The 19237-nt window shown below is 38.2% G+C and overlaps 1 protein-coding gene across 2 annotated transcripts in view; it reads right to left on the bottom strand.

Annotated features, from left to right (window-relative positions):
- Window positions 1–10199: 10199 nt before the first annotated feature.
- PGM2 (phosphoglucomutase 2) overlaps window positions 10200–19237 on the bottom strand; it is a 38137-nt gene continuing 29099 nt past the window's right edge. The window contains exons 13-15 of one of the 2 annotated variants that reach the window (XM_010338181.3): window positions 16455–16588; window positions 11111–11228; window positions 10200–10968 (exon numbers count right to left, since the gene is read on the bottom strand). In XM_010338181.3, coding sequence (XP_010336483.2) covers window positions 11126–11228; window positions 16455–16588 — 237 coding nt within the window. In that variant the 3' untranslated portion in view covers window positions 10200–10968; window positions 11111–11125. Of the gene's footprint in view, window positions 11229–16454; window positions 16589–19237 lie in introns of both variants that reach the window. The other variant, XM_003927508.4, reaches the window with a different exon arrangement.

Here is a 19237-nt window from a genome sequence, read left to right as displayed (position 1 = left end):
GAGAATACACATGAAACTGGCAAAGACGGTTGCCTTAGTGCATGGGAACTAGAGGGCTGCACTAGGGGTAACACTGGACTTATTTCACTGTTTACCTTTTGCACCTTTTGAACTTTCTGCCATTTGAATATATTATCTAAGAAAAAATTAAATGTCCTGTATTGTTTGGGTGGAGGCCAGAGATAACAACTTTAGATTTGATCCAGCAAGTATAGATGTTAAGATTTTAAGAGTAATCACAAAAAGAATTGGAATTGAGTATACAACTAAAATGCCACAGAAAACAGAGGGGTAAAAAAATTCTCTTGGGCACTTAAAAAAATATATATATAATTTAAAAAATTAAATATATATATAATATATATATATTTAAGTCATTTGTGTTTCTTTTTCTGCAAACTATCTTTGTGTTTCATTTGATCCTTTTTCTATTAGGTTATTACTCTTTTTTGTCATTGATACCTAGGGTCTCTTTTTACATCAGGGAGATAAGCCCTTTGTCACAGACAAAGGGCTTATCAAAAAAAAAAAAGTTGCAAATATTTTTTTCTAGTTGTTGCAGAGGATTTTATTAAATGTAGTTGAATTTTTCAGTCTCTTAAAAAATAACTTGAGTCATAGTTAGAAAGCCTTTCCCACTTCAAGATTATAAAAGAATTATCTAGTATCGTCTTTCAATACTTCCTGTATGACTTTCATTTTTTTCTCCAGCAAACTTTTATATAGTCAGGAACAATAATGAGTACAATCGCATGTGTTTTATGGGGCCTAATGCCTCCTGTGTGTTTTCTCCAGTAGAGAGTAAATTTCTACTGATGATCTTAAATTTTTCCCTAATCACTGATTAGTGTTCTCTATAGTCTAAGGCAACTGAAAAAATAATGGTTTTAACAATGATTTTGAAAAAAAAATTTGATTTTGTTTTCATTACAGTGGAGGAAATTAAAGTTTAGAGATGGTAGGAAACTTGTTCAGTATCACAGAGAAAGTAGTAGTATTGGATCTGAAACTCAGAAGGCTGAAATATTAACTCATATGGGTTGTGATGGGCACACCCTAGAAATATTTCTTTCCAGATTTATTGAGGTATAATTGACAAATTAAATTGTATAAATGCAAGATTCATAATGTGATGTGTTTCATACAAATACACTGTGAAATGATTACCACAATCAAGTCAGTCAACACACTAATCACTGTATCTAGTTACCATTTTGTGTGGTGATAACAGTTAAGATCTACTCTGTTAGCAAATTTCAAGTATACAATACAGTATTGTTAACCATAGCTACCATGTTGAACATTAGATCTGCGGAACTTGTTCATCTTATAAGTGAAAGTGTGCACCCTTTGAACAACATCTTCCCAATCCCTTCATGTCCCAGCTTCTGGTAACCACCATTCTACTCTGCTTCTATGAGTTTGACTCTTTTTAGATTCCACATTTGAGATCATGCAGTATTTGCCTTTCTGTGTCTCTCTTATTTGACTTAGGATAATGTCCTCCAGGTTCATCCATGTTGTCACAAATGGCAGGACTTCCTTCCATTCATTTCATCAGCATTTAGGTTGTTTCCATGTCTTGGCTGCTGTGAACAATGCTACAGTGAACATGGGAATGCATGAGAGTAATTTCATTTTCTTCGAATGCATATCCAGAAGTGGAATTGCTGGATCATATGGTAATTCTATTTATAATTTTTTGAGGAACCTTCATACTGTTTTCCATAATGGCTGTGCCAATTTACATCCCCACCAACAGTGTACAAGGGTTCCCTTCTCTCCACACGCTCGCCAACACTTGTTATCTCTTCTTGTCTTTTTGATAACCACGCTACCACATGTGAGACAATACCTCATTGTGGTTTGGATTTGAGTTTTGCTGATGGTTAGTGACACTGAGCACCATGTCGTATAGCTGTTGGCCATTTGTATGTATCTGGAAAAATGTCTATTCAATTATTTGACTACAAAAAAGAATGAAATTATGTCATTTGCAGCCATATGAATGGAAATGGAGGTCATGTGAAATGAAATAAGCCAGGCACAGAAAGACAAATATCGCATGTATTTCACTCATATTTGGTAGCTTAACAAGTTGATCTTGTAGAGGAGAGCAGAATGAGAGATCCCAGAAGCTGGAAAGGGTGGAGGCAGCAGAGGATGAAAAGATGTTGGTTAACTGTACAGACTTACAGTTAGAGGATAATTTCTAATGTTTGATAGCAGAGCAGGGCAACTATAGTTAAAAACAATGTATTGTATATTTCAAAATAGCTAGAAAAGAAGAAATGTTCCCAGCACATAGAAATGATCAATACTCCAGGTGATAGATACTCTAAATACCCTGACTTGATCATTAAACATTGTATGCTTGTTATAAGATATCATATATACCCCCATAAATATGTACAAATATTATGTATCAATAAAACATTTTAAAAGTCTATTTGTGTGTTTTGCCACTTTAAAGTCTGAGTCTTTTTTGCTATTGAGTTATATGAGTTCCTTATGTATTTTGGATTTTTTGTTGTTGTTGTTGTTGTTTTGTTTTTTGAGACGGAGTTTCTCTCTTGTTACCCAGGCTGGAGTGCAATGGTGCGATCTCGGCTCACCGCAACCTCCGCCTCCTGGGTTCAGGCAATTCTCCTGCCTCAGCCTCCTGAGTAGCTCGGATTACAGGCACGTGCCACCATGCCCAGCTAATTTTTTGTATTTTTAGTAGAGACGGGGTTTCACCATGTTGACCAGGAGGGTCTCGATCTCTTGACCTCGTGATCCACCCGCCTCAGCCTCCCAAAGTGCTGGGATTACAGGATTGAGCCACCACACCCGGCGTATTTTGGATTTTAAATCCTTATCAGATATATGGTTTGCAAATATTAGAAATGATATTGATTATTCTTTTCTTTTACATATTACTGTCAATACCAGGAAACAGCACAGCAAAAAGATACCAGTTTTCTAAAACAGAGCTGCACACACTAAATGGGGAATTATGAAACACAGTTTAGAAATCTAATTTGCTCATTTGTCAAATGATATTAATAATTAGCAATTCATAAATTGTTCTCACATGGATTATCTCATGCCATCCTTTCAACAAAAAGATATTTCAGTTGTTAAAATAGCATTTGTCCTCTCCAAAAATGGAAGGAAAGTGACATATATACTATGTTATTCATAGCAACATTGTCTTAGCAAAAAATTGGACACAAATGTCCATCTTTTAACTAAGGGACTAAAAAGCGTTTGCAGCACACGGTGTGTAGTATGCTACCACTGGTGAGCAAATGCATAACATTTCAACTCCTTCGTCGTTTCCATTTTTCTAAATTCAGGAAATATACATCCAATATTTTTTTCATCACTGTGATAGTCAAGATTCTCCCAAATAAAAGGATACCTTGGCCACAAGTTCAGGGTCTCTTTCATCTACAAGTCTAGTCCATTCAACTTGAAGTACGCTTTGCTAATATTTCAGGTTTTCACTCATTATCTAGCCTCTGGCTTGTGCTGCTAACTGGCATTTCTCAAAGAAGCAGAAGCCTCAAATATTTTTTGTTATTGATGAAGGAGGTGAAACTGAGGATAGAAAATAGATGATAGAGAATAACACTGACCAAACTGTGTAATATCACAGATGTCTTTTGGAATCTTTTTCTTTGTCTTACATTGTGGAATCACTCCAGCCTGTTGCTTGCCACAGAAATGCACAGTCCAGGGCAGACTTCATGGCTATCACACAGTTCAACAGCTTTCTGTGCAATGTCCTTTTACAGAAGATCCTAAATATAAATTTTGTGTTCTGACTAGTCATAGGATGTAGCTCTCAGGTGAGTTCATCCTCAAAAGCAGCACATCATGCCTGTAATCCCAGCACTTTGGGAGGCCAAGGTGGGTGGATCATCTGAGGCTGGGAGTTCGAGACCAACCTACCCAACACGGAGAAACCCTGTCTCTACTAAAAATACAAAAATTAGCCAGCCATGGTGCCGCATGCCTGTAATCCCTGCTACTCAGGAGGCTGAGGAAGGAGAATCACTTGAACCCAGGAGGTAGGTTGTGGTGAGCTGAGCTTGTGCCATTGCACTCCAGCCTCGGCAACAAGAGCAAAACTCCATCTCAAAAAAAAAAAAAAAAAAAAAAAAAAAAATGGCAGCACAAACTCATCATCAGTTAAATCTTTTGCTGTCTTATCAACAAAAGTAATGGCACACCAAAGCATGTGCCATCTGAAGGAAGATTGACCTGTCGCCTATGACCTGTGGTTGCCTCCAACACACAGCTGATCCACTCACCCAAAGTTTTCATCAGATCTCTTCGTGGGTTCTCACAACTTGCTCACATTTCTTCCTTTGTGTGCTGAACTGCAGAACTTGACACAGAAATGTAATTTTGTTCTAGAACAGGTAAATAATCAGTGAAAAGAAATCTCTAAGAGCCTAAGGTGTGACAAATCATTTTCTTCAAACGATTGAAGTCCCACAGAGCTATCTGAGAGCATTAAGTACTCGTTCATCAAGGTTGATGTAAATTACCAAGCCCGTCTGAAATAGCTCATCAGCCCTTTCTGCCCACTTCCAAGGGAGACCTGCCTCCCTCGGTCTGACAGTATTCTGTGTGAGCGACGCTGGACACGTCGGTTCATCTTTTCTTTTAACTGATTCCCATTGCCATTGACCTCATTGCCCTTTCATTATACAGGGAAAAGCAGGAGGAGGGCACACTGGCCACTGATAACTGATCCTTGGGCACTTTGAAAACAACTAGATGGTGGGAGTGCCACCCTCCTCTGCTCCCATCAGGCATTTTTGCAAAAAAAAAAAAAAAAAATCAAACCTGAATCAAATCATGCTTCTTGATCAAGTTGTGCTAGTATACAGGAAATCCAGAGCACCTAGGAACATGTTAAACTCACCATGAGGAGACAACCAGCAAAATCCAAAACGCGGGAAACTCTGAAGGACGAATGATTTGGTAGTTTAGATTAAATTATAAGAAAAAGTAAAAAGAGATGAAGAACATTTAGATTGAAAGAGATTTCAAAGGCCAGTCCATCAAATGCAGTGAGTGGACAATATCTGAACCCTGATTAAAGCAAAGTGTAAGCAAAACATATGAGACAAATGGGGAAATTGGTACACTGACTGAATAATTAATGATATTAAAGAATTGTTAACTTTTTTAGGAGGGACGATGGTAGTATGGCTGTGTTGATGCAGAATTTTTGCTCCCTAGCTCACTACATCTACGTCCTTATCTCACCATCGGGAAGAATTAGGCACACAGACATCGAAGAGAGGAGTAGAATTTATTAAGTGAAGGGAAAGCTCTCAGCAAGAACAGGGGACCTGGGAGTGGTTCTCTTATCTGAAGACAGGAAAGTTCCCCCAAGTATGGCTGAACCTGGGGCTTTTTTGTGGGCTCAGAATAGAGAGTGTGCGCTGATTGGTTTGTGAGTATTCAAAGGTCAAAGTGAAGACACTACTCAAAGGTGGGCACAGCAGTGTAGAAAACCAGGTAAGAAAGGGTAGGTATAAGTAAAATAGGTGACAAATAGGGCTCAATCAGAGGAAAGTTCATCAAACGGGAAGGCAGGTTTTCAATCCAGCCTGAGGATTTACCTGGTACGCTTTCCGGCGTGAAGGTTGGGTTTCATTGGGCGCCTCCCCTCTCTGCTTAAGCATTTGCCTGCCTCTTGCCTCTATCAGTGTGTGTGAACAAGTCCTGATCTTTCGCATATACTGAAATATTTACTGATATAAATACTGAAATACTTACAGAAACAAAGACAGGGCTGGGATTTGTTTCAGATTCATTTCAGGAGGATATAGATGTAACTAGACTGGTCATGAATTGAGTTTTGCTACAGCTGGGTGATGGCTACATGGGTGTCCATTGTACTATCATTTGTATAGGTATGACATTCTCCATAGTAAGTAAGAATAAATTCTCATGATGAGAAAAAGACAAGTGAAAAATCACCAAAGGTCCTGGGCAGGTATTTTGAAGTGTCGGTGTACAGAGTAGATTACAGGGTAGGGAGGTGGGAAAAGCTAATTTGAGGCAGACCGCATTTAAAGCAATTTGAGGACTTTGGAATGGGAAGTCCAAGTAGGGTAATGGTGATACAAGGATGAAGCTTGGCAGAGACGCTTGTCACCCTGCCCTTAGGACAAGGAAAGCCATGAACATAAAAAAGCATTCAGAGTGCAGAGAATCCTTACACCACAGGGAATGAACCAACTAGGAAAAGAAAAAAAAGGAGGCCTGTTGAGCTCATAAATGAGATAATTAGTCCAAGCTCCCACCTACGGTTTACTTGTTTTATTAAACCAAGAAACACCTCTCAGAAACGGAGCTCCATTTCACTCCTGCCACCTAGAGATTTTTTAAAAATTGCCTTTTTCCAGTTAAGGTGAAGTAGTTCAGAACAATGTATTTTAAGGACATAATCGGGCTCTGTCATCTCTGTAACTTGCAACCCTAACTTCCCTTGGGAAGTTGCGCAATGCTATTTTGAAACGGTTTCAAAAGCTATTTAAACCTGGAGCTGGCTCTGGTCTGTGTACCCAACTTTATTCTGCACCGGGTTTGGGCCAAACACTAAAATGGCCTTCCTGGACTCAAGCGGGAGGGGGCTGACAGCTCTGCTTCTCAATGAGAATCCACACAAAAGAGCCAGGTGGAAAAACACCATATTCTCCAATACGTTCTCCGTCCTGATGACCTTGACCCTCAGAATAAGTGTTAGAGGGCCTTGCCTCTCCAGTTTTCTTTCTCCTCCAAGTAATCTGCGCAGTCACTACGCTTTGAGTGCATGGAGAAGTCTATAGAAGAAGTGAGGCTATTTTAAACTTTGCTTGGTATCTGCCTAAGAGTGCACATCTTGCTTTCAATGGTTGAGTAACTCTACACAAATATGCTTGTAGCAAGGATGAAACAAAGGGATGACCCAGGGGAATAATATGTAAATAGCCTCCCAGAGCCATGTGGTTTTAAACACAAAGGTTAGGAATTTGAACTTAGTAGCCTTGAAATAGACAAGCACAGAAGGGGACATGACAGAACTCCTTGCCCATAGTTTAAATTCTTGACTATTTCAATGCAGCATACTATACTGGAATTATCTGTGTCCATGTGCATTCCTCTTGCTAGGATATGTTATAGATCAGGACTCCATGTTTATTGCAGTATCCAGAAAAATGCCTGGCTCCTCACAGGGTTCAACATAACCCACTCAGTAGACATCTACATGAATGCACAAATAGCTCTGAAGATACAGTCTTTTAGGATTTTAGAAAACCTAAATATGACTGAGATGCAGGCCATCCTTTCAAAAGCCTTTTCAAAACAGGACACACATATTTGTTCCATCACTTAAAGCATTTGTTTTTAAAACCACACGGGATTCCAATGCCACCGAAATAGCAATGCTTTCTCTTACTACCATCATGATTGAGGAAAATCAATGAGATATATAAATGAGATGTACTCCCAACGTTTCCCAATGGAAAGACAAACAGCTGCTACTTCACAGACCACAAAGAAGAAAAGTAAAAATAGTTCTTTCCTCCTGCAAGTCTGTCTCCTACACTTAACTTGGGGCCTGTTCTTTCCAAGGCATCAAGAGAAAATGGGCTGCCCCTTCTACACTCCAATCAATAGGCTTCTCCAAATAACTCAGCAATTAGAAGGCACTGGGACAGCTCTCAGTCCTATCACAGCCAGTGACCATGCCTCACGTCGCTGCAAAGCATTTTCCCAGAATCTGCATGCCATGAGCTTCTGTCTTCCTCGTCCCCAGTTTCAGCACACATCCCCTTCAGGCTTCAAGACAAAGCAAGATGGGAACACAAGCCTGTCTTCTTTGGTACAAAGTATTTTTCCCCTGTCTATTGGATCTTAAAAGAGGGTGAGCTGGCCAAGTGTGGTGGCTCACACCTGTAATCCCAGCACTTTGGGAGGCTGAGGTGGGTGGATCACTTGAGGTCAAGAGTTTGAGACCAATCTGACCATCATGGTAAAACCCTGTCTCTACTAAAAATCCAAGAAATTAGCCGGGTGTGGTGGTATATGCCTGTAGTTCAAGCTACTCGGCAGGCTGAGGCAGGAGAATCGTTTGAATCCAGGAGGCAGAGGTACAGTGAGCTGAGATCGTGCCATTGCACTCCAGCTGGGGCTCCAAGAGCGAAACTTGGTTAGAAAAAAAAAAAAGAGGATAATCTAAGAATTATGCCAAAGACAATTGCCAATGATTTATTGTTACTACAATTGCCCTTTACAGATTCCCATATAATGTAGAGATCTGCAGGATGAAATGACATCAGAGACCATTTAGTAAAATATCTTTACTTTTTTTGAGACAGGGTCTCGCTCTGTCACCCAGGCTGGAGTGCAGTCGTGGATCATGGCTCACTGCAGCCTCAGCCTCCTAGGCTCCCAAGTAGCTAGGACCACAGGAACACACCACCATGCTCAGGTAAGTTTTCACTTTTTGTAGATATGAGGTCTCACCATGTTGCCCAGGCTGTTACTGAACTCCTGGGTTCAAGTGATCCTCCTATCTCAGCCTCCCAAAATACTGGAATTATAACTATGAGCCACCACACCCGGCCAATATCTTCATTTTAAAAATGACAAAATTATCACTTGGATGGGAGAACGCCTGGGAATACCAGGTACTGTAGGCTATATAAAATAATAATAATAATAAAATAAAAATTAAAAAAACAACCAAAATTACCACCCAAAGTCTACAAATACAGGTTCACTCTTGGTGGTGTACTTCTAAGGGTTTGGACAAATGTGTAATGACATGTATCTATCACTATGACGTCAGAGTATTTTTATTGCCCTAAAAATCCTCCGTGCTTTGCCTATTCATCCTCCCTCCTAACCCCTGATCTTCTTTCCAGTCTCCATAGTTTGAGAGATAATGACGTGTTTGGGTTCATCAATTATACTAAATGTATCACTCTGGTGGAGGTTTTTGTCATAAGGGAAGCAACATATGTGTGGGGGCAGGGGGGCTTATGGAATTTTTCCGTCCCCTCCTCTCAATTTTCCTTTGAAATGAAAACCACCCTTAAAAACGTCTTTTTAAAACAATGACAAAAATTGAGACTTTGAGAGGTGACTCAGGTCACAGAGCTGGTTCACAATAGGCCAAGATAAAAACCCAGTGACCTTACTGTTGCCAGCGTTATGCACCAGGTGGGCTACCCTACAACCCATAACAGGAAGAAGTTGAGAAATACTTAATGAGCAGCCGTGGTGAGTGATTTCTTAGAAATACAGACGAGACAAATAGAGTTTGGGTGAATCCCCTCTAGGCCCAATGAAACCATCTGTTCATGTGAGTGGCAGAGAAGTGGGATGCATTCTAAAGTCTCCATCTTGGCTTCTGTTTCCACCGTCTCCCCTTGCTTCTCCCACCCCCACTTGCCAGCACCTCCACATTTTTGTCTGTGCTGTGCTCTGTGCTCGGAGGGCTTCTTCTCCTGTCTTCAGCTGCTCCTCATCCCTGAGGATGAAGCATCTCATTCAGCACCTCATCTATGAGGCTTTCTCTGGGCAGCATGAATCCCTCCTTCAGATTTCTGAACACTGAATACTTGTAAAAAAAAACCCTATGATAGAATTTGTAAGTATTGCTGTTACGTATTAGCCCTCCAATTAGACTGAGTTCCATCAGAGCACGATTGGGTCTCAATCAACTTTGTATTTCCAGAAACAAACTCCATGACAGGGTAAAGGGCATGTGTGCCAAAAAATGTAGACAGAACACAGACCTAACATTTCTTTTCTCCACAGTACAGTTTGACACTAGAAAACACTGTAAAATAAACATAAATGTGGCTTCTACCAAGAAGCAGTTTGTAGAGTTTGTACAATGTATTGAATATTACAGATTTACGAGTTCTGGTAGGACACAAGCTACACAGGATTAAAATAGAAAAAACATTTTGTTCTTTAGACAAATGACTATCACATAGTATTACAATTTTTCATTGTTCTGAAACTGTTCATAACTATTTAGGATAACTGTAATAATAGTAATGGCAATCATTTGCTTTAAAAATAGGAAATAATGTAAAATCCATAGAAAGTTTGGTCCTAGTTCATGGGTGAACAACTGGTGTCATTTTGGAAGGCTGTAAGATCACGAATTATGAGAAGACAGAAGGTACAGATTAAATAACAAATCTATTTATTATTAGAAATCTGCTCATAGGAAATCTACCATAATAAAATCTAGTCTTAGATTTTAGACCACACAAGAACAAGAGAAAAAAATCAGGGTCAAGTAAATAGTTATTGCTCACAGGTCTTGCTGCCTCCAACCAAGAATTACATTAAATTGTGCTAATGCAAACAAAAACAAAAACCAGAATACATGACTTTCAAGTTTCAAGTAAACAACTGTTCATGTTTCCAGATTTAAAAAGATAAAATGAATTTCAACACATTAAACAGTGAAGCTGTTTTTTCCTAGCACATGTACAATGTACTAATATGCTACATGCATGAATAGAACTAAAAAATATCTAGGACAAAAAAACCTCTTTTTAAAGCATCTTTTGCTCCACTTCATAGGTTCCTGCAAATCATATTTTCCCCAAAGATGAACACGACATTTGATCTGTTAATTTATTTTACTTTATAAGGAATTGATGGAAACTAAGTGTACATATACCTAAAAAGTGGCTATCCCACATTATGACAGCCCAGAATTTACTAACTGCACAGGTTTTCTGGCTATTTGAAGCACACATAAAAAGAATTACAGAGAGGACATACATTTATGATTTATGCAAATTAAGGCACATCAATTACAATCTTTTTTTTAAATTATTTTTTTAGTTTTAAAATCTTCATTTGAAAAAATTCAAAATATGTCCAAGCTCAACTTTTTAGTAGGAATGTTGGTTTGCTGGGTTTGGCCATCTTTTCTTTTTTTACCTTAAAGATCAAACATGAAACAATGAGGAATGTACGTCTTTGTGAAACATATAAATACTTATAATATTTTGAATCATTTGGCCCTCAAAAATATTGCTTAACAAGTTAAACTCAGCTTAACTGTAGGTAAATGCAAGTATACCCAAGGCTGGAGTATTTAGTCTCCTTTTGGCTGCAGATTATACTTCTGTGGCTGGAAAAAATGTTCTTCAATAGCACTGACCAGTTCATTCAGTTCCTTCTTCAGCTGCTCAGGATCACTGGAAAATAAGAGGGAAAAAAATCAGGGTCAAGGGATTATTCCAAAGCACAGTTTAAATGCTTCCCCTATTGACCCTAATTTCCCCAAGTGACATTAAAATGTAACCTTAAGAGGACTAAATCAGAAAAAACAGAATTCCAGAGGCTTAAGCATGGAACACATCTGTTGACTTAGACAAAACACCCCATGAGACAGCATGCATTATTTTCCCCAAAGATTTTTCCAAGGTTTGAACTATAAACAAAATTATCCTTTGTTCCACTTCTAAGAATTTATAAGCAACACAATTTTTGGCCTCACATCCCAAAAGATCTATATTTGTACCTAAGGGTGTAGAGAAAACTTTCATGATGTCAGTTGCCATTAAATCCTGCTAAACTTTTACAAGCAACATCTCTGTTAACTCCTCAGTCTCCCAGAATACAGACACTCATGTCTGCCCTCAGAAACTACTGGCGACTAAGCTACAACCTTCTATAAGGCCTTCCTAGAATGGACGGCAATGGGGAGCCTCTGGGTAGGTTTGAGGAGTCAAACACCAAGAAATCAGACCCCTGTGGTTTTATCATAATGAATCTACTTCTACAACCAAAGAGTCACAACTAAAGTATAAACAAGAATCTGGGGAGATAGATCCCTCTAAGAAAATCAAGTTTTCAAGGCCGTGGGAAACACTCATTTATATACAAACATTTGAAAGGTAAATAACAGATTTCCAGCATCTTAAGTAGCCTAGTGTGAGTACTGTAAGTACTTAATACTAAAAAGCTGAATTTTAAAAACTAAATCCTTTGTACTTCCCATTACTTCACACTCTTCATACCATCTTTAATACATACAAAGTTTATTTTAATGGAAATCCCTATAATTAGTTAAAATTATGTCAACATTCTAATAGCTAAACAGTACTACTAAAGCAAGCTATTTCATTGTAGACATGAATTCTGGCTCTATACTTACTAGCTGTGTGCCTTTGGGCAAATAGCTTGGCCTCTCTAAGGCGCAGATTCTTCATTTGTAAAATTGGGATAAAGGCTTTACCTTCTCAAGAGAGTTGCTGTACAGATTGTGATAAATTATATAAAGTAATTAGCACCAAACCTGGCCCAAAGACCTCAATAAATGTAGCTATCATTATAATTATTTTTATCCCTACTGGCAATATATAAAGTAATTATGCTTTACTTTATGCTTCATGTGAATTATTTCAGTTTTCTTCTCTTTCTCAGTAAATGTGCTTTGAAGAAAACGGTTCTCAGGAAGGCACAATAAGCTAATAATTTTTTTTTAAGTATAATTAAAACTAAAACTCACTGAATTAACTAATTACTGATTTATTATTAAAGTTCATTTTTTAATCATGATGTGTGAACATTATGATTCATGTATATATTGATATTTTTGATATTGCATTTTTACATGTGAAAAAGAAATCAGTATTACAGTGTAAGATTTCGTGGTATAATAATTCTTAAAACCAAAGTTTTATCTTACTATTCTCCATCCTAATCAATAACTGTTCCATTTGTTAACTTAATGTTTGAGAATAGTACTTAACATCTTTAAAAGCAAGAGGACACATCCTATGACCATTTAAACAAGGGTTAGAAATTTCTGTTTCTGCAAAGTCTAAATTTAGATGGATCTCTTTATTGGAGTGTCTAGGAAAGTATCATGCGTAATTAGGCATTTATTTTTCTCTAATCTGAAAAACTATTTAAGCTAAATGACAACTAAATGCAGTGTTCTTGATTATAGATCAGGAGAAAACAGCTATTTTGCTGACTTTTGGGAATGTTTGGATTTACATGTCAATTTGGCTAGGCTACTGTCTCCAGTTATTCAAACAGTAATGTTGTGATGCTGTGAAGGTATCTTGTAGGTGTGATTAACATCTATAATCAGTCGATTTTAAGGAAAGGAGATTATCCTAGAAAGTGTAGGTGGGCTAGATTCTACCTGAAAAGCATTAGGAGCGCAACTAAGGTGTTCGTGAATAATTCCACCTCTAGACTGCAACTTTTTTTTTTAATTGTATTTTAGGTTTTGGGGTATATGTGAAGAACATGCAAGACTGTTGCATAGGTACACACATGGCAGTGTGATTTGCTGCCTTTCTCCCCATCATCTGTAACTGGCATTTCTCCCCATGCTCTCTCTCCCCAACTTTAACCCATACCTGTGAATTACAGGGTCCCTTTCTGGACAGCCTGCCCTGTGGATTTCAGATTTGCCAAGCCAGCCCCACCATCAATTGTACAAGTTGATTCCTTGCAAAAAATCTCTTAGTAGATACATTCTGTTGGTTCTGTTGGTTCACTGGAACCCTGCCTCGTACCATTATTATTTATTTGCCTTAAGATATTAAGAGAATGTTCTTGTTCTTAAGAGTCACATACTGAAATATTACGAGTGAACTATCATGCGGTCTTATGATGCGTCATGAAGTATCACAGTCTTTCAAATGGTTCAAAAAAACCTCAAATACATAACACATGTAGTGAGAGAGCAAATACTGCAAAATGTTAGCAGTTTCTGAGTCTGGATCGGGGTCAACAAACTGTGGTTCATGTCAAGTAAAACTGGAACACAGCCATGCCCATTCCTTTATGCATATGGCTGCTTTCTTACTACATTAGTAGAGCTGAGTAATGGTGACAGAAACCATATGGTCTGCAAATCCTAAAATATTTACTATCTGGCTCTTTACATAAAAAGTCTGGTTAAGTGAAGGGCATGTGGGTATTCACTGCATTCTTATTCCAACATTTCTGTAGGTTTAAAATTGTTCAAAACAGAAAGTTGGACAAAACTAAAGACATCTCCCCTGACAAAAAAGTATTTTTAAAGCAGTACATACTTAAAAAGGATTTTCCATCTTAGTTGATTAGAAGGTCATGAAATTCTATGAATAACTGAAATCCACGACATAAAAGCACATTAATAATATTTAAGCTTTTCAGGAAAGAAGAAAATCTTAGTCAAGACTTTACTGCTGGCCGGGTGCAGTGGCTCATGCCTGTAATTCCAACACTTTGGGAGGCTGAGGCTGGTGGATCACTTGACGCTAGGATTTTGAGACCAGCCTGGCCAACATGATAAAATGTTGTCTTTACTAAAAAAAAAATACAAAAATATTAGCTGGGTGTAATGTTAGCTACTCAGGAGGCTGAGGCACAAGAATCACTTGAACCCGGGAGGTGGAGGTACAGTGAGCCAAGACTGCACCACTGCGCTCCAGCCTGGGCAACAAAGAGAGACCCTGTCTCAAACAACAACAACAACAACAACAACAACAACAAACTTTATTGCTGCCGTACATTAGGTATGCTGGTGCCTTGCTTAAACCCTCACCACAGATCAATCAACTGACACAGTGCTTAACGTCTCATTTAATAAATGGAAGCAATGTTTCAATAAATAAAATACAAGGACAAATTTTCAAAGGTTTTAAAAATTAATTTATAAGTTAGTATTTGAATTTAAGTCCACTCAGTAAGCCATGTGAAAAATTTTAATACCATAAAGACTTAAACATTTAAAGTGTCATTATTATAAAGGAAAGCTTTCTGAAATATGATATATTTTCATCAGATAATGAAAAGGACAAAGATATAGAAAAAGGAGATCCTTAAGTTGGACTGTCCATCTGTTTTTAAAAGAAGAAAACACTAAATGAGAAAGAATTATGAAGAAATGTTTATGAAAAACTATACGCAACAAAGCAGCAAAGAGCTTATTATCGAATGCACATGAAAACACAATTCTTGTATAATATTACAATAAAATACTGGTAATCCAGAATTCTTAGAAAATGAACTTTTATATGTTCACTTAATAGTTGAGTTTTTACACTTTAAGCATAAAAAGGTTTTGAATGGAAATCCATAGTGAAAAGATATTATGCAGTCCCAAGACTTCTTAAATATGTCTTTATTGAACATCTGACATTTGAGAGCCATAAGCATGACTTTGTTGGACTGGAGCTGTATTCTGGGCTCATTTGGATATAGAATGCTATTTCCCTCATGATAAACATATAGAGTGGTGAGCTTTCTAAGCTCTTGTGTCCATGTTTTATAGTGTTGTTTTGTTTTAACATTTCCTTCCCCTTGTCTAAGGAAAGTTAGTTACAATTCTTTCTCCATTCCTCTAATTTGCTATATTAATGTGCTACTAGCTTGGCAATTTAAGATGCTCAGGAATTTTCATCTTCTTTTATTTGCACAAAATTCAAGTTTGATTCACAAGGCTGGAAAAAATTTTCTATGAGCAAAACTTTGGTTTGTCACACTGTAAGTGTAAAATTACAGAATCAATTTTGAGGACTTCCAAAGCAAAAAAAAAAAAAAAATCATAAAACATCTAATTAATATTATTTTCATTGCTTACATGTTGTAATGATTTTTTGGCTATATTAGATTAAGTAAAATAAATTATTGAAATTAATTTCATCTGTTTCTTTTTACTCTTAAAAGGTGACAAGTAGAAAATCAAAAACTGCATCTGTGGATTGAATTTTAGTGCCATCAGACAGCACTGACTTAATTCATCTTTTACAAAAACATTTCCTGATTTTCAACTGTATTCTGAATAGGGAAGTGCCGGTTAACTACATGCTGGATAGGCATGCAGCATCCCATTTACACACACTAAGGACATGCACTGAGCTTGTTAAGGTGCAAAATGTTAAGTTGTTAGAGACTAACCAACTCAAACTCTTTACCAAATCACAGAAACTTCAACCTGAAGCTACCAGCCCATCAGTGCTTTGGCAGCAAGGACTCTCTCTGATGAGGCACTCTGCGCCCCCTCAGAACCCAGCACCGACCTGTGTACAATGGGTACTCAAAGACATTTCTTGAATGCATGTAGAATGGATTATAATTTATTTTATCAGAGCCATAGGAAGACTGAAATTTGAGAAAAAGAGAAAATCTCACTGGTGCTAGCCACCAATGAAAAGTGTTTAGAAAAAGGCACTTTTATTACTACACTGAAATAAGGATAAAATTTTCCCGAACAAAGAAAGTTAGGACAAAAGTAAGAAAGTAAAAAGTATGCTTTTTCCTGGATGCTCAGACTGGCTGTTAATATCACCGTATTAGTGCAGGTTCCGAAACAGCATTTCTAATTAAACTACATGGAATATTTTACTTATTTGAATAGCACCAGTTAGAAGTCTGGGGAGTAAAAATCTCACCAGCCGCCACCCACGTCATACCTGTTTCCAGGTGGAGCACACAGCTCTGCATAGTACTTGATTTTGGGCTCTGTCCCACTGGTGCGCATGGTGGCCACGCCTCCATTAACAAAACTGAAGGTGATCATTTGGCTGCTTTTACTAGTGGGAAGAACCTAGGAATGAACGCACACATTATAAATTTAAATAGTAACATAGACGATTCTGCCCTAACCAATATCTTCCCTTGATTAAGTAAGAAAATAAAAATAAAATAAAATAAATGCCAAATGAATCTATTGGTTAGAAAAGAAAAACATTTTGGAGGAAATAGAAAATGTACTCTAAAAGAATGAAATACTAAATAACAATAATTTATGAAAATGTGGTATACTACATGGAATACTATTCAGCCTTAAAAGAGAAGGAAATCCTGTCACTGGCAACAATATGGATGAACCTGGAAGACATTATATGTTGAGTGAAATAAGCTAGGCACAGAAAGATAAATACTGCATGATCTCACCTATATGTGGAATCCAAAAAGGTTGAACTCACAGAGGCAGAGAGTAGAGTAGTGGTTACCAGGCTGATGGCGAGGGGGGGGGGGGGGGGGGTAAGGGAGGGGGAGTTTGGGGAGATGCTGGTCAAAGGGCATAAGGTTTCAGTTAGACAGAAGAAAAGTTCGAGAGATCTATTGTACAATATGGTGACTACAGCTAATAATGATGTATTGCATACTTGAAAATTGCTAAGAGAGTAGATTTTAAGTGTTCTCACTACAAATATGTAAGTATGTGAGGTAATACATGCTAATTAACTTGATTTAGCCATCACAATGTATACATTATTTAAAAACATCAGATTGTACATTGTAAATACATAGAATTTTTATTTGTGAATTAACATAACTAAATTCATTTTAAAAAAGAAAATTAAGTAACTTTGTGTATTAGCTTTTACTTCCCTAGTTCTATTGAAGTTATTAAAGTTTTATTAAAACACATCATTTTGCAATAGATTTAAATAGATTAATAATACACTACAAAAAAGAAAAAAACTAGACCATATTTTACTGTTACAAAGTGAATCTTTGCAAAGAAAAGTCCACGAGGAGATTTTTTAAAAAAAATAAAGCTTCCAGACTGAGCACGGTGGCTCAAACCTGCAATCCCAGCATTTTCGGAGGCTGAGGCGGGCAGATCACATGAAGCCAGGAGTTGGAGACCGGCCTGGCCAACATGGTGAAACCCCCTTTCTACTAAAAATATAAAAATTAGCTGGGCATGGTGACAGGCGCCTGTAATCTCAGCTACTCAGGAGGCCGAGGCAGGAGAATCGCTTACTGCAACCTGGGGTTGCAGTAAGCCGAGATTGCACCACTGCACCCCACCCAGCCAGGGCAACAGAGTGGAACTATGTCTCAAAAAAAGAAAGCTTCTGTAAGAAAATAAAGGCCAAACAAATTTATTGATTAGAGAAGAAAAATGGTCTTGAGGAAATGGTATATTTATATTTGATAGGTCCCAAAACTATTAAAATTACAGAGGTACTTTAAATAGCATAAACACATGGGCAAAGAGACAAAGAGGAGCTAGCAGCTGATGGGGCTGCCGACCAATGGTTCAAGTCAGAAAACAGATGGAGGCACAGCACCAACCCGGTGGGACCCAGAGAATGAAATCTGAGTGCCTGCAAAAGGAGTCAGGGATGAGAACTGAGGCAAGGTGCTCTGTAGAATCCTGGCCAGGTTCAAGAACCAGAGGCACCAGGTACTGCAAAAGGCAGGTGTGAGGCAGGGGTGGAAAGCAAGAACAGCATTTGAAAGATGCTCTTAGACCCTCCGGGTTCCCTTCCCTCAGCCCACGTGGTCACAGAACCACTTCTTCTCTATTTCTGCAGGAGACAGTTTAAATTCTCTGGAAATTAAACCAGAAACATTCAGGAGCTGGGGACCGTGGGCAGGGCATGGTGAAAACTGAGGGATCAAGTAAAAGCTCTCAGGCTGACACCCTCAGCTCCGCCCCGTCATGCCTCCAGAGCCTGTGCATCTCATCTTAGAATCTTTGGGTAGGTGATTAAGGTCTCATTAAATCAGATGGGGGATCTCGTTATAAAGTTAAGTTGCTCTCAGTATCCTCTGAGTCAGGCATCCCCAAACTGCAGCCCTCTGAGGCCATTTATCTGGCCCCCCGCCGCACTTCAGGAAGGGGCACCTCTTTCATTGGTGGTCAGTGAGAGGAGCACAGTATGTGGCGGCCCTCCAACGGTCTGAGGGACAGTGAACTGACCACCTGTGTAAAAAGTTAGGGGACACCTGCTCTGAGTAATGTCATTTGATCTGCACATGTACACCGAATTTTCAATCAGCTGTTATGTGCCCAAAAGATAATTAAAGATCATCAGACTTTTGGGGAAAAACATCAAATAAAAGACAAAGTCCGAAACAAACAGAATAAAAAGAACTTGGTAGAGACAAAGAGAATGTAGAAGAAGATCTGTATTTTTTAAAAGCTATAATTAGGTCTATAATCCTTAGAACGGTAAGACATTGTTTACATTAAAAAAAAAATCGGCCTGGGCAACACAGCAAGGTCCTGTCTCTACTAAAACTAAAAAACCTTAGCTAGGCATGGTGGCACACACCTGTAGTCCCAACTACTCAGGAGGCTGAAGCAGGAGGATGGCTTGAGCCCAGGAGATCAAGGTTGCAGTGAGCTATGATCACACCACTGCACTGCACTCCAGCCTGGGCGAAAGAGTGAGACTCCGTCTCATAAATACATACATACACACATACATAAATAAATAAATAAATAAATAAA

This window comes from Saimiri boliviensis, chromosome 3 (assembly GCF_048565385.1).
Source record: "Saimiri boliviensis isolate mSaiBol1 chromosome 3, mSaiBol1.pri, whole genome shotgun sequence".
Taxonomy (NCBI): Eukaryota; Metazoa; Chordata; class Mammalia; order Primates; family Cebidae; genus Saimiri; species Saimiri boliviensis.
The sequence above is the reverse complement of the archived record's forward strand: the minus strand, read 5'-3'. Positions and strand labels throughout refer to the sequence as shown.